This window comes from Bos taurus, chromosome 7 (assembly GCF_002263795.3).
Source record: "Bos taurus isolate L1 Dominette 01449 registration number 42190680 breed Hereford chromosome 7, ARS-UCD2.0, whole genome shotgun sequence".
Taxonomy (NCBI): Eukaryota; Metazoa; Chordata; class Mammalia; order Artiodactyla; family Bovidae; genus Bos; species Bos taurus.
Genome location: NC_037334.1, coordinates 43,906,332 through 43,925,016, shown reverse-complemented (window position 1 = coordinate 43,925,016; position 18,685 = coordinate 43,906,332). Strand labels below are relative to the sequence as shown.

The following is an 18,685-nucleotide window of genomic DNA, read 5'->3' as shown; positions in this document are numbered from 1 at the left end:
GGTCCTGCAGCCTGTGCTCTGCAATGAGAGAAGCCCACACACCACAACTAGAGAGAAGCTCCCATTCGCCACAATTAGAGAAAAGCCTGAGCAGCAAGGAAGACCAGCACAGCCATGATAAATAAATAAAAATAAAAGAAAGCACACATATATTATCTCATGTCCTGGAGCTCAGGCATGGGCAGGGCTGGTCCCTCTGGAGGCTGTCGGGGAACACTAGGTCCCCCCTTTTCCAGCTTCTAAAGGCACCACATCCCTGGCTTGTGGCCCCTCCCTCCATCCTCACAGCCAGCAGCACAGCATCTCCCATCTCTCTGCCTCTGAGCCTCTCCCTCCTTCTTATAAGGACCCTGTGATGCCACTGGGCCCTCCAGGGAATCCAAGGTCATCCCCATCTCAGGGGCATTAATCCCACCTGCAGGGTCCCCTCTGCCCTGTTACATGATCACAGGCCCCAGCACCAGGATGTGGACATCCTAAGGGGTGGGGTGGGGATTATACTACTGATGACAAAGGATAGACAGAACTGATAGTAATATTTTTGTAACTTTCTGTAAATCTAAAATTATTCCAAAATAAAATTTCTCTTTAGGGACTTCCCTGGCAGTCCAGTGCTTAGGACTCTGTGCTTTCACTGCAGGGGGTGCAGGTTCAATCCCTGGTCAGGTTAGTAAGACCCCATAATTGGCATAGTGTGGCCAAAATTTTTTTAAAGTTCTCTTTAAAAAATAATTAAAAGGTGACAAGAAATTAAAACCTCAAAGGCAGTGAGTAACTCAGAGTCACCTCTAACCTCCACCCCCAGATCATCGTGGGTGACCATGAGGGTTTACTCCTGTCCCCTTCCTATCTGAGTTAAGGCTAACATAGATACTTCTATATAACTGCCATTGGATCCTGCATAACTTTTCTAACTTTCTTACCTAATGCTTCTTGCTGTTTCTGTGTAACTTTCCCATGCTCCTAGCCCCCAGGCGCTGTGAGGCCCCTGTCCCCCACCTCCCCGGCTTCCTGTTCACCCCATTACACAGGCCTCCTCAGTGGGCCTGGTCCTCACCCGGCTTCTCTGGCCCCTCGGCCTTTGCACGTGCTGTTCTGCCAGCCAGGAGCACCCTCTCTCTCACACCCTCCTCTGTTCAGTTCCTCCTCATTCTCCAGGTCCTGCCTCCAGCATCCCCTGGCTCAAGAGTGTCCCCCCACCCCACTGCCTCAAAAGGAGCTCAGGAAGAACTCCCCTGGTGGTCCAGTGATTAAGAATCCAGGCTTCTTATATGACTCAGGGAGCTCAACCCTGTGCTCTGGGACAACGCAGAGGAGTGGGAAGGGGTAGGAAGGGGTGGGAGGGAGGTTCAAGAGGAAGGGGACATATGTATACTATGTGATTCATGTTGATGTATGGCTGAAACAAACACAATATTGTAAAGCAATTATCCTTCAATTAAAATAAAATAATTAAATTAAACAAACAATGAATCTAGGCTTCCACTGCAGGGGGCCTGGGTTCTGAGAACTAAGATCCCGCTTGCCTTGCTGTGCAGCCAAAAATTAAATTAGGGACTTCCCCGGTGGCACAGTGGATAAGAATCCACCTGCCAATGCAGGGGACAAGGGTTTGACCCCTGGTCTGAGAAGATTTCTCATGCCTCAGAGCACCTGATCCCACATGCCACAACTACTGAAGCCTGAGCGCCTGTGCTCTGCAAAAAGAGAAGCTAGTGTAACGAGCGGAGAAGGCAATGGCACCCCACTCCAGTACTCTCGCCTGGAAAATCCCATGGATGGAGGAGGAGCCTGATAGGCTGCAGTCCATGGGGTCGCTAAGAGTTGGACACGACTGAGCGACTTCACTTTCCCTTTTCACCTTCATGCATTGGAGAAGGAAATGGCAACCCACTCCAGTATTCTTGCCTGGAGAATCCCAGGGACAGGGGAGCCTGGTGGGCTGCCGTCTATGGGGTCGCACAGAGTCGGACACGACTGAAGTGACTTAGCAGCAGCAGCAGCAGTGTAACGAGAAGCCTATACACCGCAACTGGAAAGTAGCCCCCACTCTCCCCAACTAGAGAAAGCCCATGTGCAGCAACAAAGACCCGCTGCAGCCAAAAATAAATAAAGCAGTGTGTACATGTCAAGAAAATAGTTTGTGTTAAAAAAAAAAGAAAAAATTAAAAAAGGAGCTCAGGACACCCATTCAGATATGAGTGTGAAGTCATCCCTCGCCCTCCAAGTCTTGCTGTGTGTGACTGTTCCCCTCTGCTCCCCAGAGTCCTGACCCATGAGGTGGGGTGAGGATTTCTCTCATGGGGGCCGTGGGGGATGTCACATCAGATATGGAGGCCTTCAAGGCAGTGGTGACCTGTAGATGTGAACTACTCCATCACAGGGTCAGTGACCTAAGAAACAGGACTCATCTGGGGAGTGAAGGTGATAGAAAAGATGCTGTTCTCTATTAGTGGGGACCCCTTGATGAGAAGTCACAGAAACTCAAAACTGCTCAAGTGAAACATAATGGATGGCTTCAGGTGTGGCTTTATTCAGGGACTCAAACAACTGTCTCAGAAGTCCAGCCCTTTCTGCTTCTGGCCTCTGTTGGCATCTCTCTAGGACAGAGAAGCAGTACCATCCCAGCTCACATGGGCCACCCTTGCCATGGTGGGGCCCAAATCCTGCTCCACTCATGGCCAGGAACAGCTGGGCAGCTTCAGAGACCCAAGTTCTGGGGCGGGATGACAGGACCCCTCCCACCTAATCTACACAGGAGGCTGGAGGGTCCTGTGGACCACGTGGCCAGGCCTGAGGGATCACGGGAGGCTGCAGAGTGTTGGGGACGGAGTTTGGGAAGTTCAAGCTTGTGAGGCCACAGAGGGAGCCTGGCTGATCCACATCCGTCAGGACCCATGTTGACTGGGCCTGATCCTGTCCAAGCCCAGCTTCAAGGATGGGGTTCAGGGTAGAGTTCAGTGTTGGGAGACCCCGTAACCCCTGGGCCTAGGTCTGGGCCAGTGCATGAGTTGGGGGTAGTGAGATGCCACCGCACCTGGAGCCGCCAAACCTCAAACCCACACCTCCCCTGCAGCAGGTGTTGTGAGTTGAGCTCAGCCTTCCCCTCCGGGAATCAGCTGAACCCAGCTGAGTTTCATCCCGGCTGGGGATGCGAGGCTGGAAACCTGGGGGGCAGCAAAGGCTGGGGGGCATGGGCAGGCACATGACTCCACACCTTCACCCCAGTCATATCTCGCCAGCCCTCAAGCGCTTATGTCCTCATGCCAGGCACAGACTTACTGTATACGCTCCCTGGAGGACCCAGTAAGCGCTGTGTGTTGTCCTTGCAGGACACAGGGCTGCTGTATGCTCTTTCTACAGGACTCAGTGTCTGCTGTATACATTCACTGCAGAATACAATGCCTGCCATAGACACTGTACTCAGTGCCTGCTGTGTGCACTCCTTGCAGTGTGCAATGACTTTTTTTTTTTTTGCAATGACTTTTGTATACATTTTTTTTGCAGGCTACATGGACTGTTGCATACACTCCTTGGGATGTTCTGCTGCTGCTGCTGCTAAGTCGCTTCAGTCGTGTCCGACTGTGCGATCCCATAGACGGCAGCCCACCAGGCTCCCCTGTCCCTGGGATTCTCCAGGCAAGAACACTGGAGTGGGTTGCCATTTCCTTCTCCAATGCATGGAAGTGAAAAGTGAAAGTGAAGTCACTCAGTCGTGTCCAAGTCTTTGAGACCCCATGGACTGCAGCCCACCAGGCTCCTCCATCCATGGGATTTTCCAGGCAAGAGTACTGGAGTGGGGTGCCATCGCCTTCTCCGTTGGGACATTCAGTGTCTACTAAATGCATTCCTTGCAGGTTGCAGTATCTACTGTATATGCTCCCTGCAGGACAAAGGGCCTACTGGATGCGTGTCTCTAGGATGCAGTGACTGCTGTGTATATCCCCTCCAAAGCCTAATGCCTGCTGTATATGCTCCCTGCAGAACACAGTGCCTGCTGTATGCACTCTGCTGGGCACAATGCTTGGAATATGCAGTCCTCGAAGCCTTCTGTATACCTTCCAGCAGGCACACTGTCTCCACCCCCTGGGGCTTGGGGCCTGAGGCACATGGTAGAGGAATGAGTTTGTCCACTTGGTGGCACTCCTGGTCAAGCCTGATTTCTTTCTGACATGGCCCAGGCCCCAGGTCCCAGCTTTGCACACAGTAGGTGCTCTGCAGAGGGCACCTGTCCTCACCACCACCCCCCTCCTCCTGCCACCCTCTCGAGCCCTGACCCACCAGGCTCAGCCTTGTCAAGGTCACTGCCTCCATCGATGCTGATCCACCAGCCACTGGTCCAGCTCCATCCTTAGCTCACTCACACAGGTTACTCCCGCCTCCTAGACGCCCATTCTCTGAAGACCTCAGGGGACCCCAGTCTTCGTTCTGTCCACACACACACCCCATGACCTCATCCACCACTCTCACCACCACTGTGTGCAGTGGATGCCCACGTGTCCATCTCTGGCCAGATGTGGCCCCTGGACTCCCAGCCTCTCCGTGCCTTATGCCTAGATCCATCCCCAGCTGACCTCTGAACTTGCCACCCCCATCCCTCAGGGAAGAGGGCCCCTCCCTGGCTGCTCATGCCAGGCTCCTGCCTGCCTCCTCCCATCCAGTCCTCCTGGGATCTGTCACACAGCCTGCAGACTACTCCCAGACTGCTGGGAACCATCCAGTGCTGTCCCTTCCCCCACCCCAGCCCTTGTCCCCACCATGCCTGCCGCTGCCTCCCCACTGCTTTCTGGAGCCCCCTCCTGCCCCCAGAATGCCAGAGACAGGTGTTCCCAAACCAGAGCGCCCCCCACCTCCCATGGCTGCCACCCCCCTAACCCTAACCCCTCTCTGACCACACCTCCACCCCAACCCTGGCTATTTGTTCCAACCACACCAACTTCCCTATGGTATCTTATTCTCTATTCCAGACTCAGGACCTTTGCATATGCTGTTCCAGGTGCCCTTCTGCCACCTCCCTGTGGCAATCACCTTCTAGGGAAGGGCCTTCTTGACCCCCAACCCCATCTGCAGTGAGCTTGGGCTATTTTTTCAGAGCCTCTAGGTCAGAAGGTGGCCTTACACCCTTCTAGGGGATGCCTACCTCACTAGCCTAATTGGTGGGGTTGTTTCCAGGTGCAGCAGCACATGTGTGTGATCAGTCTTCAGTCATGTCTGACTCTTGTTGACTCCATGGACTGTAGCCCTCCAGACTCTTCTGTCAATGGGATTCTCCAGCCAAGAATACTAGAGTGGGTTCGCCATGCCCTCCTCCAGGGAATCTTCCCAACCCAGGGATCCAACCAGAGTCTCCTGTATTGCAGGCAGATTCTTTACCGCTGAACCACGCAGGAAGCCCTCAGTGGCACACAGTAAGTGCTCAATAAGTTCTGGACAAATAAATGGCATTGGACAGCCCTGTTTTGAGCTGCTCCAGGCTGGAGAACAGAGCGGGACCTGCAATGCGCCCTCCCTGTGGTCTGGGCTGGGAGACCCCACAGCGGGCTCCCCGGAGAAGGCGGCACTCAAGCTGAGCCCGGGCCGAGCCCATGAAGAAGAAGGGCCGTCCTCCCTTCGCCCACTTGGTGACCCAGTATCCTCAAGCCGCTCGCCAGGGGGCATCCCGGGGCGACGGGGAGGAGCCAGGGGGAGGGGGTGAGTGGAGGGCGCCTGCGGCGTCCCTGTCAGGGCGGGAGATGAAGGGTACGCAGATGCTAAACCAGGAAAGGGTGGGATGGTGGGGAGCCCTGGGGTAACCCTGTCCTTGCCGGTCGGCACAAAATATCGCGGTGGAGACAGGTCCCGGCGGGCCCCATTGCTTGGCTGGGGAACCTGAGGTCGAGGAGGGCGCGGCCGCAGCCACATGAGAAGGGGACCTCCTCAACCAGGGCTAGCGTCGAAGCCACGGCTCGCCGCCCGAGGCCGTGCAAAGAGGGCGGGAGGCGGGGTGGGGCGCGTCCTCTGGTGACAGCAGCGCCCGGGAATGCGCCAGGCTGGGAAGGGGCTCTCCGCCCCCCACGCCCGGCCCCTGGGGCCGAGCTTCTCCCCAGTGCTCTGGGGCCCTGCGCTGGGGGTGGTCGGGACCTGGGGCGGGAACCCAGCAACCGCAACCCCGAGTGACCTTGAGGGAGGGGTAGGGAGAGTGATTTGGGGAGGGGTAGTGGCCGCGAAAAGGAACCTTCGGGGCCACGCGATCTGGGCGTCGGTGGAGACAGGGCAGCACCCTCCAGGAGCCACAGCAGGGCGCTCTCGGTGTGCGCACATTCCCTGGCCCTGAGCGCTGCGCCCGGAATAGCAGCCCCGAGGTGGGGGTCAGTTCCCGCGTGGCTCCCCTTCCCTGGGCTTCCCAAGGTCACCGGGACCCGGACGGTCGGACACCAGGCCGCAGTCCCGGGGCGGGGGGCGGGGCGCCGCTCGTGCAGGGCAGTCCCCTGCCGCAGATCCGTGCCCAGGCGCGCTACGGCCGCGCGGGGGCGCACGGCGCCACCGCCCCTCCGGACCCCGGCCGGGGCGCGCCCTGGGAGGCCGGGTGGGAGGGGCCGAGCCCGGCTCCCCCCGCCCCTCCTCACGGGCCCCGCCGCTTCCGCTCGCCCAGGGGCCGCCCGGGGAGCCAGGACGAGCCGCCTGGGCTCTGCGTAGCCGGTAAGTCCCTCTTTCTATCCCCCCACTATCGCGGCCAGCGTCTTCTCCCCAACCCAAAGCTGGGTTGAGGGGTGAGGCAACCATCCATAGGGTGGGAGGAAGCCCATCCCCACTTCCTCCTGGGGAAACTGAGGCCCGGAGGCGTGGCCGCCCTGAGATTGTACCCACCGTGCGGCTCCTCGGGTAGGGAACCCTGGAGAGTGGGAACGGTGGTCCTTCTGGCCCCTCATGTTGCATCACCTAGACACCCCCCACCTCAACAAGCCAGTGCTAAATAGGGAGCAGTTGTCAGAAGGGCCAGCCCCCTTCCCTCCGTCTGCTCCCCAGCCGGGTCTTTTTCCTGCTGCCTAAGCCAGCCAGGGCTGGCGTTTAGAGATGCAGCGAGTCACACGGCTCTGATCAGACGGGGTCCCACCCCGGGGTTGCCCCCCACCCACCCAGTTCCTCAGTGTTTCTGAGCCAGGAGAATAGGATAACCAGAGAAACAGGGACTCGGGGGGTCTAGTGAGCCGGCCTGCCCCCACTCAGCGCCAGGACCTCCAGGCTGCAGGCCTCCAACGTCCTGTGTGACCTCTGGGCACTGCTGGCTGCCGGGTGCCATGGCCCTGGCCCGAGAAAGGACTCACTAGGTGGCTGCTTCCCTCCCCCTTCCTCATCCAGTGCTGTGGTCACGTGGAGGGTGGGGATGACAAGTGACTCCATCCTTCCCTGACAAATGAGGAAACTGAGACCCAAGGAGGCAAAGTCTCTCTGCCACCCCCTCCCCTACTCCCACACAGCTGCCTCCCTCTTCCCTCCATCATCCTTACTGGTGGCCCCTTTCCCTCTTGCAGGCGGCTTGGGGGCTCCATCCCACACTCTCCGCACATAGGCCATGAGGCACCCACTGGACCAGGGCCAGGTCACTCCTCCCTGCCCCTCACCCCATCCAGGAGCTCCCTGCTGTCCCACATCTGGGAGCTGAGGGAACCCTGGAGGCTGAAGGCCTGCCTGTGAGGGGGTGCCTCTGCCAGGCACCAGCCCCAGCTCCCACCAGCCACACCCTCTGCAAGGTCTCATAGAATACTGGACAGAACCCAGCTGGTCCCCATTGCACAGATGGGGAAACTGAGGCCAGAGAAAGAGGAGCACCTGGCCCCTTGCCATACCAGAAGGTAGGCGCAAAGATGGTGGGGAGAGTGGGGAAGGACCTAGGACCCTAGAGAGACCCGTGCACATCCCTGGAATGAATGATTCCTTCCATGATGAGACACTAAATAAGCACCTACTGTGTGCATCATGACAGTAAACAACCAATAATAATAATTTTTACATTTTCCTTCTCCATACCAGGCTCTGTGCCTCCCATTTTTCTCACCTAATCTGACGGAGCCCTTAAAACTTTCCTATTAGGTGGGCTGTATTATGACTTCATTTTTCAGAGATGAGAAGGGAAATTCAGAGAGGTTGAGTTACTATCTGAAATCACACAGCCAGTCGGGACAGAGCTGGGGTTCAACCCCTGGCTTGCTGGCACCCCCACTGCCGTGCACCCTCTGCCCCCCTAGACCCCGCTCCCTCTGGAACCTCTTGCTCCTGCTGTGGACCTTCCTGAATTGTGGTTTGGGGGGCAACGCTCAGGTAAAAGGGGACATAGGCCCGGGGGCAGCAGGGATGGGGACCTGGCTGCGGCATGGGGTTAGCCAGCCTCCCCTCCAGGCTGACTGTGACTCTCTCTCCCCAAGTAGGGTCCGGGTGAGTGGACGCCATGGGGTTCCTGGAGTCGCTGTTCCAGCTCTTGCGGGCGAGGGCTCTCAGTGCGCAGCCGGAGATGTATCCGGTGAGGAGGCTGCCCAGTAGAATGGGAGGGGGTCCCTGCCCCTCCTCTCCTGCCAGCCCAGCCCAGCCCCTGGCCGCACCCTTGGCCTGCCCACACATGCTGTGACTTTTAATCCCACTGATCCAGCTGGAATGTGGGTGGGGTTGGCAAGGGTAGACTGATGGGCAGGCTGATTTTGGGGAAGGGGTTCCCAGAGGTGCTGACAACAGTCTGGCCCCCTTGCTCCTCATAGGTTTCCAAGGGAAGAGCTGTGCTGGGGGGACACCCATGAGTACCGCCTCTGCCAGCAGCCCGTATGTTCTACCCCACCCATCTCTTAAACTCAGTTCTCCCAGAAGCCCTCCTGCTTCCCTGCTCAAGCCCCCAAATATGCTTAGCACCATACCAGGTGCTCTTGGGGCTGTCCCAGCCTCTGCTGCACCCATCTCTGTCCCCAGGACTGTCCTCCAGGGGCCATGCCCTTTCGAGACCTCCAATGTGCCCTCTACAATGGCCACCCTGTCCTAGGCACCCAGAAGACCTACCAGTGGGTGCCCTTCTATGGTGGTGAGTAGCCCAGCCTCCTGTTAGTCCAGAGGAAACAACTCAAAACTGGCCAGGAAAAGTTGGCTTCTAAAAAGGAAGAGGAACTTGGAGGGTTGCAAGAAGGGGGCATTAGCACTGGGGCTTTGAAGGATATGTAGGAGTTGGTGAAGTGAAGCAGAGAAAGCATGTGGAGTTGTGAAGCAGGGGCAGGAGGAGGAAGGGTCTATCCTGCATAGGGTTGAACACCAAGCTGAGGATTTACTGGGAGTTGTATCCAGAGGCCAAGAGTTCTCAAACTTATACCAGTAGCAGGAAATGTTGTTGAGCTGAAAATAGCGAGTTATATAACTGTGTGCCCAGGGCAGCGTGCCTCCAGATTTAAGGGAAACAGGCAGCTTCAGACGCCACGGTGGGGGTAGACACAGATAAGAAAATCCTGGAATGGAGAAAGTTCCAACCGTCAACTCATGTTTTTTTTTTTTTTTCCTTCACCCTAAGAATTGGAGGAAATTTGCCATGATCTCACTCCCACAGAGGCCCGCCAGGGCCAGCTTAGGCTCTATTCCAGCAGGGTCTGCCAGCCAGCCTCAGGAAGTTGGGAGATGGAGGGAGTTTGAGTGGGGGTGGGGTGAGGGAGCAGGAATCAGGGCTGTGAGCCTGTGGGTGTGATCAGACTATCCATTGTGCCCCGCTGCCAGGCAGAGGGGGAAACAGAGTCCCAAGGAGGGACAGCAACATATTCAGGATATGCAGGGCTCAGCACTGAACAAATACTTTTTATTGAGCACCTGCCGGGTGTAGGGTCCAACTGCTGAGTAAGTTCTGCCCACCACTCTACCCAGAGCCTAGAACATTGTCTGGGAAATGTGCTTGATGACTGTTTGTGGAATGAACATATGAAAGAATGAGTGAAGAATAGGTAATGACGTTAATATTGTGTGTGCATGCTCAGTCGTGTCCAACTCTTTGCAACTCCATGGACTGTAGCCCGCCAGGTTCCTCTGTCCATGGAATTTTCCAGGCAAGAATACTGGAGTGGGTTGCCATTTCCTTCTCCGGATGACGTTAATAATGGGTCCCTAGTATTAAGACTTAACATGAATGAATGAATGAATGAACGAACGAATGAATACATTCTGGCCCAGTATACGAGTCTGGGACAATCCCAGGGAACGGGAAGCAGAAATGCCTAAGGTCCAGTCCATGCTCTGCCTCAGCCTCCATGTGTGGCTTTGGCTGAATCTCTGAGCCTCATATGCCCAAGGGAATGGCTGCCTGGGGAAGACTGGCAAGGAGGGAGCTGGAATTCAAATATAAATCCCCCCACATTCCACCGACTTCTCCCATCCCCAGCACCCAACCACTGCGACCTCAACTGCCTAGCGGTGGGGCACGACTTCTATCACAGCTTCGGTCGCGTACTGGACGGTACCCCCTGCAGTCCGGGCGCCCAAGATCTCTGTGTGGCTGGCCGCTGCCTTGTGAGGATTCCAGGCCCCGCCCCGCCCCCTAAACTCCACCCCGCCTCTTCCCTCCATACCTCGCCCCCAAACCCCATTTATTTAGTTCCTGGTCCTGCTCTCTTCCCTAGGCCCCGCCCCTTATCAAGTCCACGCCCTCCCCTGTCCCATCTATCACTAGACTCCATCCCCAGCCTCCTCCCACGAGGACCTGCCCCCAAGGTTGCATCCTTTTAGGTCTTGATTCGGCCCTCTTCCAGGGTCCCGCCCCTTCGTTGGCCTAGGCGGGCGGGGACCGTCTGACGGCGCGCGTGTCCACCCCACCCCTTTAGAGTGCCGGCTGTGACGGTTTGCTGGGCTCCGACGCCCGCGAAGACCGCTGCGGCCGCTGCGGCGGCGCCAACGACTCGTGCCTCTTCGTGCAGCGCGTGTTCCGCGACGCCGGTGACCGTCTGCCCCGTCCTCGAGTTCTCCCAGAGCCCTTTAAGATGTCCGCGCTGATTGGACAGTCTCCGGGCCAGCCCCCCCCCTCGTCATTCTGATTGGTCTTTGCCAGATTATCCCGCCCTTCCCTGAACAGACGTGGGTTTAACTCTTTTGCTGCCTCACTTAAAAGGTGGTAATAATCGTTAACTCCAATCCATCGATCAGTACTGGTCTTCGGAGGACCAGAGCCTTGGCTAATCTCCTTACCGCAGCATCTCACTTAATCCTCAAACCAGCCTTCAAATACACCCTAGCTGCTCCCCAACACCTTCCTTCCCTCCCGCCCAGGTGCCTTCGCTGGGTACTGGAACGTGACCCTGATCCCCGAGGGCGCCAGACACATCCGCGCCGCCCACCGGAGCCGGAACCACCTGGGTATCGCAGGGTCCGAGGGAGGAGGCGCCCCGCTGGCCGCCCGAATCCCCCGGGGAGGGAGATGGCAGGGTCGGGGAGATGGGCAAGGCCATTTCCAGGGAGCCCGGGCTGACCCTTCCCTTGCAGCGCTGATGGGGGGCGACGGGCGCTACGTGCTCAACGGGAACTGGGCGGTCAGCCCGGCCGGGACCTACGAGGCAGCGGGCACCCGCGTGGTCTACACCCGCGCCACAGGGCCGGAGGAGACGCTGCGCGCCGCCGGGCCCACCTCCCAAGATCTGCTCTTGCAGGTGGGGGCGGGCCTGAGAGGGTAGCTGGGCGTTGGGGTGGGGTCAAAGAATCTGGGAAGGGAGCAGGGGTCAGAGGGGGAAGGCTGGGGACTACCGGTCAGAGGGAGGAGGCAGGGTAGAGTGTGCGTGGCGGGGAGTGGCCGGCCACTCCCCGGTCCGAGGCAGTGCCCTAGTGTGTAACACTCTCCCCGCCCCGCCTCCGCCCCAGGTCCTCCTGCAGGAGCCCAACCCAGGCATTGAATTCGAGTTCTGGCTCCCTCGGGAGCGCTATGGCCCCTTCCAGGCGCAGGCTCAGGTCTTGGGCTGGTCCCCGCGGCAGCCTCAGCCTCGAGAGGTAGAACCTCAGCCCCTTGAGTCCCCCACTGTCATCCCTCCACGGACCCCGATACCCACTCCAGGTGAGCTGGGGACAGCCTGGGTGGGGGGCCAGCAGGGGCAAGGCCCGCACCCCTGACCGCACTGCCCCTGCAGAGCCCTGTCCACCCTGCCCTGACACCCGCGGTCGTGCCCACCGGTTACTCCACTATTGCGGCAGTGACTTCGGTGAGAGGTCCCTGACCCCATCCCTCACCTGGCCCCCAATTGACCTGAACTTGACCCCTGTCTTGCTGACCTGTAACTCTGGTCCAACTTTACCCTTCACTCCTTGACCTGACTACAACTTGACCCGTTGTGACCCTAATTTTGACTCCCTGATCTGATCCTTTGCCCTAATCTGACTCCTGACCCCTCATTGATCCCTAAGCTGATCTTGACCCCAGGCCACAGCTGACCACAGTCCCCAAGAGCCTCCATTGCCCCACCTGACCCCCAGTTCTGTCGTCTTGCAATGGGTGCATGGTTGGGACCCAGACCCTGTCCAGCAGGGCTCAGCATGGTCCCACCCACAGTGTTCCGGGCCCGTGTGCTGGGCCGCGTCCGCCAGGCTCAGGAGACTCGCTATGAGGTGCATGTGCAGCTCATCTACAAGAATCGCTCTCCACTTCGGGCCCTGGAGTACGTGTGGGCGCCAAGCCGCTGCCCTTGCCCCCCGCTGGCCCTCCATCGGGACTACTTGCTGGCTGCGCGGCGCCTCATCAGCCCTGATGGCACCCAGGACCGGCTGCTGCTCCCCCATGCTGGCTACGCTCGGCTCTGGAGCCCTGCCGAGGACAGCCGAGTGCGCCTGGCTGCCCGGCACTGCCCTCTCTGAGCCCCCGGACTAGACCTTGGCCACACATGGGTGACTAGTCTTAAAGTCAGCATATGTCTCCTCTTGCCATAGTTTCCAGGGAGCTAGGCACTGTTTGTCTTCCACCTGCAGCTCTATGACTCTCCCATCATCACACTCAGACACCTCTACATTCAGAGCCGCTCTCACTAGCAGGCCCACACGGGTGGGGACTCACTGAACAGACTTTTAATTCTGGTTTCCTCTCTCACCTTGGCTGCCAGGAAACCCATAGCTGTTCTACACTCAGAGACTTTGTGTCTGCTTTCATTCCCCTTGCTTCACACTCATGTGCTCAGAGACATTGTCACACACAAGCCTGGTCCCAGGAAAACATGCCTAAAGAGATGTTGTAATGGTTTTCCCTCTTGTCCTGCCTACCAGAAAGTTCATCACTGTTTAACCCCCGACACTCTCTCCTTTCACGCTGCTACTTACACATGTACTCTCACATTTTCAGAGACACTGTCACAAACAGGCATGACCCCCAGAAAACATGCCTACCCAGGCACTGTAACATACCAATGTCCCCTTTTGCCCTTGCCACCAGGAAGTTCACAGATAATCTTAACAGCTTCAGCAATTTGAGCGTGGGGTGGGCTTTCCTCCAGGCAACCCTGCTGTTCATCCCTTTTTTATTCCTATTTAATTTTTACAAGAGCTGTTTAAAAAAAAACAAAAAACAAAAAACAAGCCCAATTACACACACTTGGCCGCAGACACTTTGGAATGCGCTGGTAATGAGATCTACAGTCATGCTCCCTGCTCACCCCCACCACCCCCCCCACCAACCCCTGTGTGCACATGTGATCATGTGCCCTTTGTCCCTCCTGGTCCAGCCTCCAACTCTCTCCAACATGACTGATCCTGGGAGCATTGTGATGACAGGAAATAGATGATATGGGAAGGTGGGGGTTTCTTAGGTCCCAACCCCATCCCCATGCCCCTTGGGGCCACACATTCATCTCAGGCCATTTCGAGGGGGGGACCCCTCCAGCAGAGTAGGCAGGTCAGTGCCCCACCTTCAGCCTGTGCCCTGTCCTGGTGTTCTGGATGTGGTCTCCTCATAGCTTCTAGAGCCAGGAGGGTAGGCCTAGGTCATGTGGATTGGAAGTGTCTGCGGGGTACCAGCAAACCTCTCCTGCCTCTCCACCCTGAGTGGGGTGGCTCATGCCATCATTTGAGACAACCTGCTCATCTGTACTGTCTGTGGTTGTTTTCCTCTGGGCCGCAGGATGGTGGGAGTGTTCAAGGGGTGCAGGACATGCAGGTCTCAGTGGACTCAACCCTTGACCTTGTGGGTGACTCCGGTCAAGCCCTGCAGCTCTCTGGGCCTCAGTTTCCCCATCTGTGAGTACTCTTTCAGCCCCACTCAGCCCTGACCATGGGAAGCACACCCTTCGGGACTCCTGCCCTACCCCTTCGGTTCACTCGTGCGTTCCTCCAAAGACTATTTATTGAGCGCCTACTGTACGCCTGGGACCAGCAGCGCCTGGGGCAGCCCAGGCCTGGCCCAGTCTTCTGCAAAAAGTGATGAAGCCGGAGGATCTCAGGACCGCCCCCTCCCGCGAGGCCGAGCTGGTCGCAGCTCTGGAGGGAGGCGTGTGGCCCGCGCGCCCCCTGGTGGCAGGACGGGGAAGAAGGGATTCCGCGCTCCGGGTGTTACCTGCAGTCCCCAAGGGACCCCGAAAGGCCCAGATGGGCCCCTCTGCCTCACTACAGTGCGGGGATGGATCGGGGAAGTTGAGTCTCCGGCTTCCTCCGCCCCGGAGCTTTGTGGAATAGCGCTGCCATCTACTCACCAGCTATCTGGACCGGTTGGCCAGGGCGAGGCGCCTGCCCCGGGGTGGATTGGGGGTGGGGGGAGAAAGACGCCAGTGCGGGGTTCACTATCAGACAGCATGGCCTGTGACCCCACCAGCCGCGACTTCCAGCAGCCGCTCCTTCAGGCGGCAACATTGTTTCCGGAAACGACCATGTAACCAGGGATCGATGGAGCCATTTAAAGACAGAACACATTGCAATTTTAGATACTCGAATTCAGCAACGTAGTTGAGGTCCAAACTAGCATTAGCACTTGCCCAGCAAAAGTTCCACACCGCTTTGACACTTTCTTTTTAAACATGAATAAAAAGGCCAGGTGGTTACATGCAACAAAGGAAATGAGTGACTCAAGATCTGTTTCTTTGTGTCTTTACCATCCTCGGGTTTATTATTGACTGTCCACTTGGGTTAGCCACTGGATCGCTGCCCGGAGGGACCACAGGTGATTACAGACGGAAACTCCCTCTCCAGGGAGGCATGCACAACTGAGTCCACTCAAGCCTCCCGCCCTGGGAATTCTTCAAATGGACTTCCTGCAGGAGGCAATGTTTATTAAAGGATGAAAACTGGAGAAGGAAATGACAACCCACTCCAGTATTCTTGCCTGGGAAATCCCAGGGACAGAGGAGCTGGGCGGGCTACAGTGCAAGGGGTCACAGTCAGACACGACTTAATGACTAAACAATAACAACTCCTTGGTCTTTGGTTCTGTGTAACTTAAAGCTAAGTTCTTGGGACTTCAACTTCCTAGAAATATTTTGAGGTTAATACTGGAGCCAGCTGGACTTCATCTAGCAGATTTGAGATAAATAAGGAGCTATGACAGGGCTTCCCAGGTGGTGCTAATGGTAAAGAATCTGCCTGCAAATGCAGGAGACTTAAGAGATGCAGGTTCTATCCCTGGGTTGGGAAGATCCGCTGGAGAAGGAAATGGCACCGCACCCCAGTATTCTTGCCTGAAAAATTCCATGAGCAGAGGAGCCTGGTGGGTTACAGTTCAGAGGGCCACAAAGAGTTGGACACGACTGAGCACACAAAGAATGGAAACAGGAAGTTTGGAACTTGCGTTCCTGTTAAAACTGTAGTAATCACAACAGCTAATTCATCCTCCCCACAAAAGATTGTATTCAGCAGTCTTGCAGCATGCCAGCTGTGGGGAGCCGGGTGAGATGCTTTTCTTACTGTTTTGAATTCTCTGCAGAGATCACCCCTCTGTTGGCTGAGCTTCTCTCTCACTGACCCTGTACCATCTGGCTGGCCCACAGGAGAACACATATCCAGTTGAGGGGCTGCCCCAAACCCCCGAACTGTCTCACACCCAGAGGGTTAGTCGAGGGCATGGGGGTTAGGATGGTATGACCACCTGGGTAAACAGTTTGGCTGTTTCTGCTATAGTTGAAGTAATGCTCGTGTACAAAGTTGAATTATCATGTTCGTGTCCTACCCTCTAGCATCTGTGAACAGGACCTTTGGGGAAAGGGTCTTTGCAATGTAATTGAGGGTCTCAAAGGAGTACCTGGGTGAAGCCTAAATCCAATGACCAAGCACCTTGAGGAGGCACAGAAAGAGAAGATACCCATGTGAAGACAGTGGCAGAGATCCGAGGGAGGTGGCCACAAGCCCAGGGATGCCTGGGGACTCCCAGAAGCTGGAAGAGGGAGGAAGGACCCTCTGCTGGGGCATCCAGAGGGAGCACAGGCCAGTGACACCTTGATCTTGGACTTCCAGCCTCCAGATGGTGAAAGGGAGAATTCTGGTTGTCCCAAGCTGCCTCACTTGTGGTAATTGGTGGCAGCAGCCCCTGAGACTCAGAAGTTCACCCCACACCCTGCAGTCTCTGACAGATAAGAGAGTCGCTAGCTCCACTCACCAAAGGCTGCTTCTAGAATGTTCTGAGCAGCTGTCGTCGCAATAGCCCGGACTGGAAACAACTCTAATGCCCATCAGCAGGGGACCAGATCATTCTCTGGCCTTCCTGCAAAATGACATGCTCTCCTCTCCAATGACAAAGAATGACACCCAGGTCACTTCCGCAGCAGCGGGGTGAGTCCGAGTCAGACAGGAGGGGACAGAAGATATCATGGACATGATGCAAGTGACCTTCAATGACAGAGGGGACCAAGGCAGGGTGGGGGCTCCCTGGGTGGGAAGTGACTGGGTGGGGCTGGTCCTGTTGTGTTATTTGCCCCCAAGTTGCTGGTTACACTTTTCCGTACATTTAAATTAAAAACAAGTCTGAAGAGCTAAATAAATATCAGTGCTTCCACCTGGGAGACAGGTGTGTGTATCCGCTCACCTGTACTCCCAGATGAGCTAATGGGTGGTGGCGGAGGCAAGGCCCAGAGACAAACTTCAAGGGGCACGGGGGGCAGGGCAAGGCCAGGTGCAGAGTGAGCCAAGGCCCTGTCTCCTGCCCCAGACCCAGGCCACACCACCAACATCAAACACCTGGGCCAGTGATAAGCAGATGATAAGATCCGCAACCCTAGAGCCAACATGGACTTCTCAGTAGGGTGGGGGGTTCATTAATAATTAGCCTTCATCCCTTCCTCCCAACAAATCCAACACCCTCTAGTAAAAGCCAAAGTCCTCACCCACACCTTCCAGGGACCTGCATGGCCCCCCTGCCAGACCCACTTCCTGTCTTGCCCTGGCACTTGCGGTTCCAGGCACATGGGTCTCTCTGCTCTCCCTCTAACCTGCCAGGCATGGTCCTACCTCAGGGCCTTTGCACACCCCCCGTGCCTGGCCCAGTCCCGCCACCCTGTTCATAAAACTTATGCCCTCACTTTCTTCATGTCTCTACTCAAAAGTCACTTCCAGGGACTTCTCTGATGGTCCAGTGGTGAAGACTCTGCGCTTCCACTGCAGGGGGCACAGGTTCAATCCCTGGTCAGGGAACTAAGCTCCCACATGCTGCATTGCATGGCCATACACACACACACACACACAAAAAATCACTGCCATAGAGAGGCATTTTTCCAACGCTTCCAGCTCCTGCCCTCAGCTCCCTAGCTCCTCACTGCATATTCTCCCATGACACTCTTCTCTTTCTGACCTGTTATGCATTTATCCTGTCAACTGTGACCTCCCCAAATTCTCAGGAGCAGGGGTTTTAGTTTCTCTGGGTCGTTAATCTATCCTAGGCTCCTGGAGCAAGGCCGGGCGTACGTTCAGTGTTTGCTGAGAGGTTGACTGAATGAAATGGACCTACCGCTCACTGGCGGCACTCATGCAGTACCTCCTCCTCCTGCCTTGCTGGAGTTCTCAAGGATGAGGACTCAGGGCTGCCCGGTTGGGGGCTGTGCAGAACTGCCTCATTTTCGTGAAAACTGTCTGTGGTGGAGAAGCTACCACCAGCTGGAGGCAGACTGGGCCGACAAGGGGGAAGAGGGAGGATGTGTCCCGGGATTGCAGGGAACTTCCTTGGCGGTGTATCAGTTAGAGAAAACCAGAACACCCTCCCTCTCCCAGCCATTCAAGTTCAGGTCCTTGGAAGCACAGCCTGAATCAGAAGGTGGGGGGTGGGGGAAGCTGAGCGATGTGGTGGTTTCAGGGGAGCCCCTGAAGCAGGTACCCCACCTTGAATCAACCCCACCAGGAGCCCAGGGGCCCATGTTTTGTGCCCCCACAGCTGTTGGTCACTGACTCCAGCCCACTCCCAAGAAGGGGGCTGTAACCTCGAGGGCATCTCCAGGGAGATACCTGCTGTCATCCAAAGACAAATCTACTGCCAAGGGGGCAGGTTTCATCCCTGGTCGGGGAACTGAGATCCCACAAGCCTTGCAGCATGGCCAAACAAATATCTCCAGACATGGCCCAATGGGGACAGGAACATCCCCATGTTCCCGGGACAGGAACATCCCCAGTTGGGAACCACTGAGCTGCTCCTGGAGCCACCGCCCTATTGGGGTCCCTGGTTTCTCCTCCTAAACCTCCTCTTGCACCAGAAGTGTGACCGACCAGAATCAGGGGTGCGCAGAGCTCTAGTGAGGGGCAGACTGTGATGGACACCATG

The 18,685-nt window shown here is 56.7% G+C and overlaps 1 protein-coding gene and 1 non-coding gene across 12 annotated transcripts; both read left to right on the top strand.

Annotated features, from left to right (window-relative positions):
* The first annotated feature begins 6,629 nt into the window (after window positions 1-6,629).
* ADAMTSL5 (ADAMTS like 5) lies at window positions 6,630-15,006 on the top strand. 11 transcript variants are annotated; one of them, XM_024995150.2, is made up of 13 exons: window positions 6,630-6,678; window positions 7,512-7,832; window positions 8,100-8,298; window positions 8,406-8,497; window positions 8,730-8,790; window positions 8,935-9,043; window positions 10,376-10,503; window positions 10,815-10,926; window positions 11,257-11,343; window positions 11,470-11,633; window positions 11,842-12,031; window positions 12,105-12,176; window positions 12,524-15,006. In XM_024995150.2, the coding sequence occupies exons 2-13, from the start codon at window positions 7,777-7,779 to the stop codon at window positions 12,823-12,825; spliced, it is 1,572 nt and encodes a 523-aa protein (XP_024850918.1). In that variant the 5' UTR covers window positions 6,630-6,678; window positions 7,512-7,776; the 3' UTR covers window positions 12,826-15,006. The 11 variants fall into 11 exon arrangements, with proteins under 11 accessions (XP_024850918.1, XP_024850917.1, XP_024850915.1 ...); XM_024995149.2 differs by having other exon boundaries at window positions 8,226-8,298; window positions 11,257-11,633; XM_024995147.2 differs by having other exon boundaries at window positions 8,151-8,298; window positions 11,257-11,633.
* Window positions 15,007-17,495: 2,489 nt separating this feature from the next.
* On the top strand, window positions 17,496-17,568 carry TRNAG-UCC (transfer RNA glycine (anticodon UCC)). The gene has a single exon. It is a non-coding gene; the product is annotated as a tRNA-Gly (tRNA).
* Window positions 17,569-18,685: the final 1,117 nt, after the last annotated feature.

Excerpts from the sequence above, each read along its gene's own strand:
- ADAMTSL5 (XM_024995145.2), top strand. The coding sequence starts at position 7,777 with ATGGGGAAACTGAGGCCAGAGAAAGAGGAGCACCTGGCCCCTTGCCAT. Across the intron at positions 7,833-8,099 it reads GCCCCTTGCCATACCAGAAG|AGATGAGAAGGGAAATTCAG; the intron begins GTAGGCGCAAAG and ends TTCATTTTTCAG. Across the intron at positions 8,299-8,405 it reads GTTTGGGGGGCAACGCTCAG|GGTCCGGGTGAGTGGACGCC; the intron begins GTAAAAGGGGAC and ends CTCCCCAAGTAG.